Source organism: Carya illinoinensis, chromosome 11 (assembly GCF_018687715.1).
Source record: "Carya illinoinensis cultivar Pawnee chromosome 11, C.illinoinensisPawnee_v1, whole genome shotgun sequence".
Lineage (NCBI taxonomy): Eukaryota > Viridiplantae > Streptophyta > Magnoliopsida > Fagales > Juglandaceae > Carya > Carya illinoinensis.
The window spans coordinates 39,923,865-39,936,632 of NC_056762.1; the positions used below are offsets into that span (position 1 = coordinate 39,923,865).

The 12,768-nt window shown below is 35.0% G+C and overlaps 3 protein-coding genes across 3 annotated transcripts; all 3 read left to right on the forward strand.

The window, feature by feature from the left end:
* Window positions 1-130: 130 nt before the first annotated feature.
* LOC122281099 (protein trichome birefringence-like 41) lies at window positions 131-3,967 on the forward strand. Its single transcript, XM_043092370.1, has 5 exons — window positions 131-833; window positions 1,878-2,049; window positions 3,020-3,195; window positions 3,300-3,458; window positions 3,583-3,967. The coding sequence occupies exons 1-5, from the start codon at window positions 553-555 to the stop codon at window positions 3,866-3,868; spliced, it is 1,074 nt and encodes a 357-aa protein (XP_042948304.1). The 5' UTR covers window positions 131-552; the 3' UTR covers window positions 3,869-3,967.
* Window positions 3,968-5,351: 1,384 nt separating this feature from the next.
* Window positions 5,352-9,095, forward strand: LOC122281098 (protein trichome birefringence-like 41). The gene is made up of 5 exons (XM_043092369.1): window positions 5,352-5,779; window positions 6,525-6,696; window positions 7,713-7,888; window positions 8,274-8,432; window positions 8,556-9,095. The coding sequence occupies exons 1-5, from the start codon at window positions 5,484-5,486 to the stop codon at window positions 8,854-8,856; spliced, it is 1,104 nt and encodes a 367-aa protein (XP_042948303.1). The 5' UTR covers window positions 5,352-5,483; the 3' UTR covers window positions 8,857-9,095.
* A 470-nt stretch (window positions 9,096-9,565) lies between these two features.
* On the forward strand, window positions 9,566-12,169 carry LOC122281101 (protein trichome birefringence-like 42). The gene is made up of 5 exons (XM_043092371.1): window positions 9,566-10,031; window positions 10,748-10,919; window positions 11,165-11,340; window positions 11,449-11,607; window positions 11,764-12,169. The coding sequence occupies exons 1-5, from the start codon at window positions 9,775-9,777 to the stop codon at window positions 12,062-12,064; spliced, it is 1,065 nt and encodes a 354-aa protein (XP_042948305.1). The 5' UTR covers window positions 9,566-9,774; the 3' UTR covers window positions 12,065-12,169.
* Window positions 12,170-12,768: the final 599 nt, after the last annotated feature.

Below are 12,768 nucleotides of genomic sequence, written 5' to 3' on the forward strand. Positions count from 1 at the left end.
TTTTTTTAAAAAAAAAAGGTATGATTATATATCGATATATGTAGACTCATCACTCATTTTTCATTCCATGACACTAAAATCAATTACTCAATAAAGAAGCAAAATTTATGAGTGAAAAGATGCAGATTCACCTCATGAATAAGACCACAGTGTCAGTATATTTGGTTTCCATAGATTGTGAGCTGTTAACAACTTAACATGGTAGGTGCCCTCATCTTCCATTCTGTACCTTGTTTTCCTCTTCCAATAAACAAAACAAACAAAAAAGAAAAACATTTCCCACTGAATTGGACCATTTGATATGTTAAAACCTCTCTCTCTCTCTCTCTCTCTCTCTCTCTCTCTCTCTCCACCATAAAAGGAAGCTAGCCCCACCCGCAATGGACAACCTTATTTTCATTTTCATCATCCCTGTCACTCTAACAACACAAATATTCGTCATTAACCCATAGGAGGTTTATAGTTTCCATATTGGCATTTCCCTTTTGCACTTCAATTGTTTTATTGAACTCAACCTATTTCCATTCTCTTGATTTGACAAGGTTTATACTAATGGGTTTCCGGGTTTTTTGCTGTGGCTTCTCTTTTGCATCTTTTGTTGTTCTGCTGCATTCAGCAGTCCTTATTCTTCTTCTTCTAGTTCATCACAAAGCCTCTGCTGCAAGTCAATGTGATTTTTTCACGGGAAGATGGGTACCAGACAAAACGTACCCGCTTTACCATCCTGCCGTCTGTCCCTTCATCGAGCGGGAGTTCAGTTGCCAGAAGAATGGCCGCCCGGATCTGGATTACACCCAGTACAGATGGCAACCTCTTGGCTGCTATCTTCTTAGGTACCGTTCTAGCTTGCTAACCTTAATAGTTCTCTTTGTTTGTGATTACTGGTGCATGCTGTTCAATGTTCCTAACATATCATGAAATAATACGAAACTGTAATTGTTGGGAAGATATTATCTCTTTTAATCTTGATCTGTTTGAAATATGTATTTTCTGATCTTGCTTTTGATGGCTCAGACCCTGTATGCCTGTCCAAACTATCATCTCTGTTTAATGTTTTTCATTTTTGCTGAAAAATAAAAAGTACTCTTGACTTTCAGAATTAACGTTTTATTTCGGTATCACATGCTTTATTATAAAAATGAAAATGAAAATGAAAATGAAAATGCAGATTCAGATCTCTCGTGTCTTTCTATATAGATATCGTGTGAACTTGGATCAGACATTCACATGGTTTGTCGTCGTACAATGTTTGACGACACAAGGAACCCCTTTGTCGTTTGTCGGTCCCCAATTGATTGTCACTTTGATGACGAAATGGTTTTGAGTTAAATATAATCGAGAAATAGATTCTCTTTTTCAAGAGTCTGGGAAGTGGGAAGCAGGAAGCTGCTCATCCATGGCAGCCAGCTCACGGGTTGAAATTGGAACAGGGTTCAAATTGTCTTTATGTTCCAATTTCAACCCTTACTTTTTCCCCTTCTTCCCGTCAGGTCCCCCGAGTTTTGCCGTGCATTTTTTTTCTTCTGAGCGTATAGCTTAGCTTCCCAATAAGTGAAATCTAGGGCAATTTGGTCATTTTCTTAAGAGGTATTGATTAGGAGGGAAAAATTTTAAAGTAATATTTTGTACCACCATAGAGTGCGAGAACGTCATGGAAAAATAGTAGAATTTAATATTAAAAAATTATTTTTTTATATAAATTTCGTATTTAATAATTTGTACATTCGCAACTGTAGTTATCAATTTTTTTTTTAAATTACATTGAAAGTGAGGGCCGATCATGTCTATACCACAGTTTAGGGAAATGATCCGAGGTAATTAATAAATATATGGGCATGATGCTTCTGATTTTTCTTTTTTCATTTTCTATATTGTAGATTTAATGGTCAAGACTTTATGGAACGATTACGAGGGAAGAGGATCATGTTTGTAGGGGACTCGCTGAGCAGAAATCAGTGGCAGTCATTGACATGCATGCTTCACTCTGCCCTCCCCAATGCTAAATACAACTTAACAAGACAACAAGACGTTTCCACCTTTTCATTTCCGGTACGTACGCTTTTATATATATATATATATATAATGGTTGATAAAGTTTTAGAATATACAAATCCCGTATATTTCTTTATAAAAAAATAAATAAATTTAAAATTTACGTAAAAAAATTATTTTTTAATAATAAACTTTATTTTTTCAAAAAGAATATACGAAACTTGTATATACTAACACTATATGTAACACCCATTTCTCTATATTTCAATATTTACATGTATTATCTCCATTTTTTTTTCTCTATAAATTATATTTTCTTTTCGGTGACACTTGTATATATGTGGAACTTTTGTTAGGAGTACTTTTGCAAGTTGTAGTACTTACACATTTAAATCATTTTGGTTGCCTTTAATAAGAACTTATCTCCCATTCATGCACCTTAATAAGTAATAACATGTGGAAAAGGTTCCAAGATGGACCTCACACAAGTTTAATTTCTACCGTCCTCACCTTATTGTTCTTATCTTTTTGCAGTTGGAGCTAGCAATCCAAAGTTACTTTTAAGCCACTTTTTCCTGTTCTAGATTCTTTCCCCTACCACTAAATAATTAGTTTTATGACTTATAACCAGCCACCTTTCAACCAATTGCCAATTGCATCTTAATGCAACATTAAACAGATGAGATGAGATAAGAAGAGGTTCCTCTAGACTACTTATAGAGATGGTTGAGTCATTAATTAAGTTATTTCTTTTAAAAAAAAAACAAAAAACAAAATAGCCAATATTCCCTAAGCCCATCCCTATAATGGCTGCAAAAGTAGCTTGCTTAATAGTCGTGAAATAGCTTGATATAGTATGATAGATTGTTAAATTATTTTTATTGTAAAATAAATCTAATGTACGTATCATATGAAACCATATTAGTTTGTGAACTTTACTTTTATAAAATTTCTTTGTTATGTTCTAATATTACTTATTTTTTGGGTGAAATTTGTTTACTATTTTTCTTCCCTTTTAATGTTACAGGATTATGGAGTTGAGATTATGCTGGATCGGAATGTGTATTTGGTAGATGTTGTACGAGAAGAAATTGGTAGAGTCTTGAAACTTGATTCAATCGAGGGTGGGAAGGTATGGAAAGGAATGGACATGCTCATCTTCAACACATGGCATTGGTGGAACAGAAGGGGACCTTCTCAACCGTATGGTTCCCTTTCCTATTTCTCAAACATTTTTTGGATGATTTTCTTGTAAAAGAATAATTCTGGGTTTAATTAAAATAATTGTATGATATTTTTTTGAACAGATGGGATTACATCCAAGAGGGAACAAAGATTAGCAAGGACATGGATCGTATGCTTGCTTTCCAGAAGGCACTTGCAACATGGGCTAGGTGGGTAGATCTCAACATCGATCCTAACAAGACTTTGGTTTTCTTCCAAGGAATTTCCCCATCCCATTACAAGTAAGTTCTTCCTTTATCTCCAATTGGAGAAAGGTGTTTGACAAGTTAAAATATCGGTTGTACGTTACTCTGATCACCACATTTTTTTGTTCGATCTTTTTATATATATAATTTTGGACTGCAGTGGCAGCCAATGGAATGAACCGAGTGCGAAGAACTGCGTGGGGCAGAAGGAACCATTGTTTGGGTCCATATATCCAGGAGGCTTGCCACCAGCAGTGGGGGTGCTGAAGAGTGAATTAAGAAAGGTTACAAAACCCGTCAAGTTGCTTGACATAACAAACCTCTCGCTTCTACGCAAAGATGGACATCCTTCTCTTTATGGTTTGGCTAGAATGGACTGCAGCCACTGGTGTCTTGCTGGTGTTCCTGATACTTGGAACCAGATTCTTTACAATCTTATTCTTTGATCCATCAACCTGGATTATTAATTTCTACACCTAGACTAAACATGATCCAAAATTATTATTGAATAAAGTTTTTACCCGGCCAATGATGAGATTTTCACAGCTCCTTGGTGAAGGCTGCATTTTTACTAGTACTGCTGCACTGATACCTTTTTCCATGATACCAAGATCAAGATCAGGCCCCGGCCCGTTGATTTTTTTAATATCGGTTCACATGCTGTACTCTCTATTCCTCTTTAAGATCTGAAAATTCTTGAGTATCTCAATTCTTAACAACTATACCATTTTGAATTGGAAAGAAAAATGGTAAAAGGAACGCTATTCAGAGAGAGAGATCAGCAGTAGACAGATAGCCCATGGCCAATTTAAGATAAGCGTAAGAGCAGAGAATGACTTCAGCAACATTTCCCGTGTGTCTGTACCTCATAAAATGTGGATCATTTTGGTACAGAAACTGGAAATTGGGGAGGGAAACATTTTCTTGATGGGTTTCATAATAATTTCAATAAAGTAATCATTTTTTCAGCGGATTAGACGATCAAGTTTTCTGGCATTGTAAAGTTTTCAGCGGATTAGACGATCGGTTAATCATCCTTTGAACTAAACAAGTACGACTTCAATGGAAAGGTAATGAACATGATCCAAAAATAAAATAATTGACTAACTATTATTGATGCGTGGAAGTATCCCTAGAATTGAATACCCTTTCAAGGCAATCATTAAAGATCGCTTTCCTAATAACAATTATATACAGCTAGCCTTTACGTTCCTATTATTCAAGATGGAAAATTCTATATACTATACTATCTCTCACTTGAATTCCATTTAGTAAGATGTGGCACATTTATCACCATTGAATGATAATTTATTGCATGCTTCTTTATCATCAAATGGTGATAAATGCGCCACATCATATATAGTAGAATGTAAGTAAAATGGTGATGTGGTATATACCATTACTCATCTCTCGCTCCAAACTAGTTAACAGTACTGATTTGAAAAATGATATTCATCTAATTATGATTCGTTATCCTATAGAGTTTGAACGAAAAACTCCATAATCTGCTATTTTAAATACTCATATATATCATGTGACATGCATTATGATGTAGTACTCTATTTCCTCGTTTTAATTAATTTACAACATGTTCTAATTTTTATGCTGATGTTCTACCTACATGGTTGGTTAAATGTCAGAAACAATCATGCATGTGCAACCCCTGCCGACAATATTTCATATGAAATATCAACCATAAAGCTGAGGATGATGATGTGATGCAGAAAAAACGAAGGCTTCCCTTTGAAGAATGGGATGCAAGGTGATTTTATTATTTATGTGCACTTAAATTATGAGAATTTAGTCTACACGTCAATGTCCCAACAGCAACACAAGAAACGAAAAAGAGTGGGCGCGCACGAGAAGAAAACTTTCTTCGTCTTCAAGTGAACCCAAGCACACATATATCCTGACTTAACTGATCAAGTCCTTTTCATGCATGGCCATCTTTAGCTGTCAAATACCGCTAGCTCTTACATATTTCTTCATCATTCTTATTTAACTTTTCTGAGTCCATATTCAAGTGATTTCTCTCTTTATCTCTTCTTTCACCACCCGCACATGGGAAGTAGGATTGGAAGCTTTTGCTCTTTTGCTTTTGCCGTTCTACCACTCATTTCATGCCTCCTCCAATATTGCAATGCCAAAGCAGAGCAACCGAGTAACTTGGGTCGTGATTTCCGGTTGGACAGCTGCAATTTCTTCCATGGAAGTTGGGTTTCTGACGATTCTTATCCTTTGTACAAAACAGCAGTCTGCCCGTTTGTCGAGGAAGGATTTGACTGCCAAAAAAATGGGCGGCCCGATAATGATTATCTCAGATACAAATGGAAGCCTACCGGCTGTGCATTGCCAAGGTACCCCATTGATCATTAATATATGCTTTGTCTTGAATCTTGTAGTTTACACTTTACCGGTCCCTAAATGACACGCATTTAATTTCTCATGTCAGTATGATCTGTCTAGTTTTTGCCAAGATGAAAGACAAACGTACTAAGAATATATGAAAAATCATATATATATATATATATCAGATCAAATAAATAAATAAATAATTCTAGGAATATACCATGCATGGAAGATGATCGGCCCTCTTGATCAATTATTATTATAACTAGATAGTCTGAAGCCATTGGACAGAAGCTGTTGATCGAATATCGTCCCATCCTCTGGCAAAACTGATATGATTTCTTTTGTTTTGCAATCTGATTAAAATCATGATCAATATTAATGTGGCTTAAGCATTAAAATACTAATTACATATATACATACATGTATATATAAATATTAATTTTCAATCAAATATACATAAATTTTAACAAACCTTGTACATGTTGTATTTTCTCGTTTGGATTCGAAAACCTTCTCAATTCATCTTATCTCATCATTATAATTTTTTTAAATTATTACACAAAATATAATATAAATCATTCAATTTTTTCAAATTTTAAAATAATAATAATAATAATATTTTATTCAACTCATTTAAAACCATTCCATCTCATTTCTAAATTTAAATAGCAATCGATCTTGTACTGTTGACCATGTATACATGGTAACATCTTTAGATTTCTTATTTGGTATACTGTTATATATGTGTAGATTCGACGGTCGGGATTTCTTGAGAAGGTTTTATGGGAAGAGAATATTATTCGTAGGGGACTCTCTAAGCCTCAACCAGTGGCAATCTCTCACATGCATGCTACATGTTTCAGTGCCCCGAACAAACTACACTGTCCAAAGAAGAGGTGGACTCTCAATCTTTACTTTGCAGGTTAGTACTTTTAATACGAATTAGTACTGGCTCTTAGAACAGGAATTAACCACCTTTTGCCTATTTGAAACATCACTTTAACGATACAACTCTAATTTAAATGAACGATAATTTTATTTAGAGTAATGTTAAGTATCAGTCTGAGTTGCACAAGCTGTCTCACGCAAATACTCTTTCATAAAAAAGTAAATTTTTTTGTAGTTTTTCATAATGGGATTCGTTGTTTTACAAATGAACCACATGTACGTACATGGCTTGCACAAATCATTACTCTTTTATTTAGTAATGACTTACAATAACACAACACTGTTTTATGTGCGCGCGAGTTATTTTACAAAATAATTTTCATTTAAAATAAAAATATAAAAAAAATATAAAAAGATTTGTGTCTCTGTCATTTAAAAAAAGTTAAATCTAACTCATTAATCCCCATAAGAAAGCTATTTGGGGGCATTGTCCAATTGTCATGGAACAAGATTGATCAAGGATCTAATACCGCTTGATCAGGAAGAGTTCTCAATTAAAAATTAATCGTGTACCAATTACCAATCACTTTTATTGGAATCACTTGATCTGGGTTCTAGCACATCCGAATATATATCATTCTCTTACTGCAGGCATTGAGTTTAAGAGGATTAATGATATTTGTAATCATGAAATGTATAAATACTGCATGATATCTTTAAAAATTATGCAAAATTATAAAATTTACATAAAAGAAAATTCATTTTTAATTATGAACTCTATCCTTTTTTAAAAAATTTGCGTGATACAACTTACGGATTAATTATTATGAGAGAAACAGGGCCGGGATTAATCGACCTGCCGACAAACCGGCTTATGATTGTGACCTTTCTACAACGTACGTAGCATATATAGGAATAGGATGGAATAATAACAAGAAGAATAATCAGCGTAATCATCATGTGAACTCTCCCTGTCTCCATGCACATCGTGTTTTTATTAATGTCTACGTAGACATTAATATTTGGATGTTGTGCTATGCATGCACGCAGGACTATCGAGTTTCTGTGGCGTTTTCCCGTAATGCATTTCTGGTGGATCTTGTAAAAGAAAATATCGGCACTGTTCTAAAGCTCGATTCCATTAACAATGGAAATGACTGGAAAGGATATGACATGCTCATCTTCAACTCCTGGCACTGGTGGCTCCATACAGGAAGAAAACAACCGTACGTAAGATTAACATTAATATTATTATTCTTGATCCCAAAATGAAATAAAAAGCAGCCTTTAATTTGGTCATGCATGCTAGCTTCGACATGATGTGCTAATTAAAATAAGAGAAATGCTATACGCATCATCCTACACCACACACTTTATATATTAAAATATTATTTTTTATTTTTTTATTTTTTATTTTATTTTATTCTTATTAAACTAATTAAATTATTTTATTTATCATCCACACACTACATATTTATTATAGAAAAAATGAAAAAAAAATTAAAATAAGTGTGGTGTGTGAAGTGTGAGGATGATAAATAGATTTTTTCTTAAAGATAATTAATATGGATTATTACTATATTATATATTAATGTTTCTAAGTTAATGCAGATGGGAGTATGTTCAAGTAGGAGATAAAATACATAGAGATATGGATCGTCTGGCTGCTTTTAAGGTGGGGCTAACCACTTGGTCAAAGTGGGTGGACTCTAACATTGATACTAAAATCACCCAAGTATTCTATCAAGGCGTTTCTCCAAGCCATGACAGGTATGCTAGCAGCTAGCTATAGCTAGCTGGCTCTTCATGTCTTAATTTATATATAATTAACAAGTAACAACAACCATGATGATCACCAGCTAATATCTTGGATAATTTGTATTGATGGAGCAGTGGTGAAGAATGGAACTCCTCAAAGTCTACAACTTGCCGTGGACAAACACAACCCGTGAGTGGTTCAACATATCCAGGGACATTGCCGCCAGCTGTAGCGGTGGTAAAAGATGTGTTGAGTAAAATCTCAACTCCCGTGACATTGCTCGATGTGACTACCTTATCACAACTGAGAAAAGATGGACACCCATCGATTTATGGTTTCGATGGGAGAAGGGGAAATGACTGTAGTCATTGGTGTCTTGCCGGTGTCCCTGATACATGGAATGAACTCCTATATGCAAGTATTGTCTCTAGCTAGATGATCAAGACGTTCAAGAAATTAAAAGCGCCTTAATTAACGTTATTGTACACTTTAATTTGGTAGTCTTTTGATCAGCTAGCTAGCTAGCGTGCGTCTTAATTTGATGTCTGAAAATTGTAAACTCTTGGTGGTATTTCCAATTAATATTCTTTGGTGAAATTTGTAAGTTGTAAACGTTAATAATTTGAGATATTCGGAATCCTCAAGAAAAAGGCAACAATATGCATATTTAATCATACCTTATTTTAATGTTTTGGTATCATAATGAGTTTGTGATCTCATTCATCAAATTAAAATCTACCAATTGTTGTAAAAAATAACCCAATTTAACATTTAAGAAATAATTGCCTTGCATAACGATCCTATTTTCGGTAGGAGATCTAGAATTAATCTGGTGATTTCATTGTGTTTGACATCTACTTACTCTACAGATATAAACTAATGTATGGTTTCATAGAATCCGTTAGATCTATTTTATAATAAAATTAATTTTATAATTTAACATATCACATTAAGTCATATCAATTTGTAGATTTACTTTTATCTAATTCTTTTATGATTAAAATATTTTTCATATATACATACTGCATATATAATAATGCGATAATGTGAAGTACTTATTTTTCATGTATATATATATATATATGAGATAATGTTGAGTACTTGATTAATTTTCTCTAGGAATTCTAGCCATAGCCGTCTTGCCGGTGCGTTCCCAAATATACTTCTTATTAATAAATGTTAAAGATTTTTCTTCGGTTCAAAACACCCACCAAATTATTAAACGTCCCTCCAACTAATCTAGCAAAATAAGAAGTTACGTACACATACATTCTCGTCTCTCTCCCCTGTCAAGCCGGCCAGGCCAGGCCACTTTTATCTCACATTTTCAGACTCTCGATCGTCTGATCTCAGATGGCTTCGTGGTTAGGTTTATTTGGTCACGTTTTTGTTGCTCTAACTCTCTCCCTGGTGCCGGCATCATCACAATACCATCATGTGCATGGCTGCAATTATTTCGAAGGGAGTTGGGTTCTTGATAATTCGTACCCTCTCTACAATGCATCGAGTTGTCCGTTCGTCGGAAAAGGATTTGACTGCGTGAAGAACGGCAGACCTGATAAGGAATACCTCAAATATAGATGGCAGCCTAATGATTGTGATCTTCCAAGGTAACCCTTTCCTTCTTCCTTCCTTTTTCCATTTAATTCTTCTTCTTTCCTTTGCTCTCCCGGCCCCTTGAGTGCTATGCTGGTCATACACTTTATCAAATTGTGCTAAGTATACTGCTCACTGAGCATGTATAAATATAAGCTAAAGTTTAGGATGAATAAGCTAGCTAGGATTGTTTGAACTGCATGCGAGTTAGGAAGAGTAAATGAATAGATTTGAAACCGAAACTGAACCATGATCCGAGTGTTTCAGCAGAGAACAATCGCTTCTAGCAAAAAATATAGAGAGAAAGAGCAGAGATTGTTGAAACTTGTAAAAATTCTCATTAATCTATGTTTTTAATTATGTCTAAATGGGAGTCAATAGTCACTCGTGGATCCCATGAACGAAATCAACGGTGGATTATTACCAGATTACAGTACTATAGTATATTGTCATGGGGATAGATGATCAGCAAGTCATGAGATTTGGTTGGATTTGGAAGTTGGGTTGAAAGTCTTCGAGGATAGAGATTTTACAAGCATGGAAATTATCGAGGATTAATACAATCTGAAGATTAATATGGAAAAGAACGCATATTGATGATGTTATTTACAGCACTCATCTCGACACCTGCATTGTTTTCCACGACTTTATTGCATCAACGCTATAGATGTATTGCATTGAATTGGTATTGAATTTTAAATTGACTGCATTGATTGCTGTGCATGTGTAGTTTTAATGGTCAGGATTTCTTGGAGAGACACAGAGGCAAAAAGATCATGTTTGTGGGGGATTCCTTAAGTAACAACATATGGCAGTCTCTAACTTGCATGCTTCACTCCGCAGTCCCCTACTCTGAATACGCCACAAGCCAGCAGAAGCAGCTCTTCACTTTTTCATTCCCAGTTAGGCATCTTCTTTTCTTTTGCCGCACAACTCAAGTTTTTGTTTTCTCAGCTAACTCCGTTTCATAATCCCAATGTTAGTCAATATGCTGCTTAATTTGCATAAGAAAATAAGAAAGAAAAGAAGATAAAATATTAAGGGAAGAGATCAAGCTGCTTGGTTTAATAATATTATATTTGTGAATATGTACTTAATTTATTAATCTTTTTTTTTACATGGGTAATGTACATGATTCATTGTGTAGGAATATGGGGTTTCAGTTATATTTCTGAAAAATGGATTCCTGGTGGACTTGGTTAAGGAAAAGGTAGGCAAAGTTCTAAGGCTGGATTCCATCAGTACAGGTGATCAGTGGAAAGGAGTAGACGTTCTAATCTTCAACACCAACCACTGGTGGACCCATACCGGGCGCTCTCAAACGTATATATATTGCTAGAGTGCATGCTTTCACAAAACTTCCATCTCTAGCAAATTAATTATTCCTAATTAAGAAGGCTGAGCTAATGATCAGTTGATTTTGTGCTCTAGGTGGGATTACTTTCGAATAGGCAACACCCTCGTGAAAGAGATGGATCATATGAAAGCTTACAAGATAGGGTTAACGACTTGGGGTAAATGGATCGACTCAAACATTGATCCCTCGAAGACCAGAGTTTTCTTTCAAGGAGTTTCTGCCTCTCATATTGTGTAAGCGCATGCAGAATGTTTCTTTTCATGCACCTATCTTTTACAGAATCAAATATATTGATGTATCTCCTAGCTAGTTGTCCTCTTATCATGTTACTATTATCAAGTTTCTGAGTCATTTGGTTTGATGCATCATGTCCTTTGATCCTTTGACAGTGGTAAGGAATGGAATGATCCAAAGGCAAAGGATTGTCGTGCAGAAACACAACCAGTAGAGGGATCAAAGTATCCAGGCCCCAAAAATCCAGGAGAAGATGTGGTAAAGAGTGTGTTAAGTAGAATGTATAAGCCCGTTTATTTGCTCGACATTACTTTGCTCACACAGCTAAGAAAAGATGGCCATCCTTCTACATATACCGGCGCAGGCAGTGCTTTTGTGGATTGCAGCCATTGGTGTCTCGCTGGTGTTCCTGATACTTGGAATGTAATTCTTAATGCAGCTTTGCTTCAGAAGTAATTTAATTTCCTTTTTCCTTTTTTATATTTATTTTTATTATTTGGAATATGCATGGTACGTACAAACATTTTAATCGGAATCATGACGGATTTAAATCTTTGGCTCGATGCTGTTTTGATCTCTCCCTTGATTGTTCCTAGCAAGGCATTGAGTTAGGGTTGTCTCACGAAATGTAAATTGAAAAACCATAAACTCGCCACGTGTGGACCAAACCACAGCATTCGATCGGCGTCCGCAGAACACGGAGATGGAGGGAAAATGAATGCCTTTGCGAAAGGAAACAAATTAACAATCGGGAATCAATCATAAGATACACAGCCAAAATATTCTAAAAATTCTCATAATTCTTTTCCTTTCCTTTCCGTTTAGAGAAAGAGAGAGAAAGAACAGAGTATGGCATATATAAATCGAAAACTTCGGCATACTAGAAGAGATCCATCTCTTACCACCACTACTAGAAGAGATCCATCTCTTACCACATCAACTTTCCGTTAATCGTCTATCACAGAATAAGGACCTGCTTGAAAACACAACTATTTCAGACTATTTCATTATTATTTATAAACAGTTCACTACTATTTACAAACTATTTTACTACTATTCACATATAACCTAACATACTCTTAACATCCAAAAAGTAATTATCATGCTTGTGAGTGCTAGATTCTTCATGTTGGTACTGTTCCGTGCTGAAAGATAGCTCT

Bases quoted from the DNA above. Each gene is read 5' to 3' on its own strand.
- LOC122281099 (XM_043092370.1), top strand. From the start codon at position 553: ATGGGTTTCCGGGTTTTTTGCTGTGGCTTCTCTTTTGCATCTTTTGTT. The intron at 834-1,877 runs GTACCGTTCTAG...TCTATATTGTAG, and splicing joins CTTGGCTGCTATCTTCTTAG to ATTTAATGGTCAAGACTTTA. The intron at 2,050-3,019 runs GTACGTACGCTT...TTAATGTTACAG, and splicing joins TTTCCACCTTTTCATTTCCG to GATTATGGAGTTGAGATTAT.
- LOC122281098 (XM_043092369.1), top strand. From the start codon at position 5,484: ATGGGAAGTAGGATTGGAAGCTTTTGCTCTTTTGCTTTTGCCGTTCTA. The intron at 5,780-6,524 runs GTACCCCATTGA...ATATATGTGTAG, and splicing joins ACCGGCTGTGCATTGCCAAG to ATTCGACGGTCGGGATTTCT. The intron at 7,889-8,273 runs GTACGTAAGATT...AAGTTAATGCAG, and splicing joins CATACAGGAAGAAAACAACC to ATGGGAGTATGTTCAAGTAG.
- LOC122281101 (XM_043092371.1), top strand. From the start codon at position 9,775: ATGGCTTCGTGGTTAGGTTTATTTGGTCACGTTTTTGTTGCTCTAACT. The intron at 10,920-11,164 runs GTTAGGCATCTT...TTCATTGTGTAG, and splicing joins TCTTCACTTTTTCATTCCCA to GAATATGGGGTTTCAGTTAT. The intron at 11,341-11,448 runs GTATATATATTG...TTTGTGCTCTAG, and splicing joins CATACCGGGCGCTCTCAAAC to GTGGGATTACTTTCGAATAG.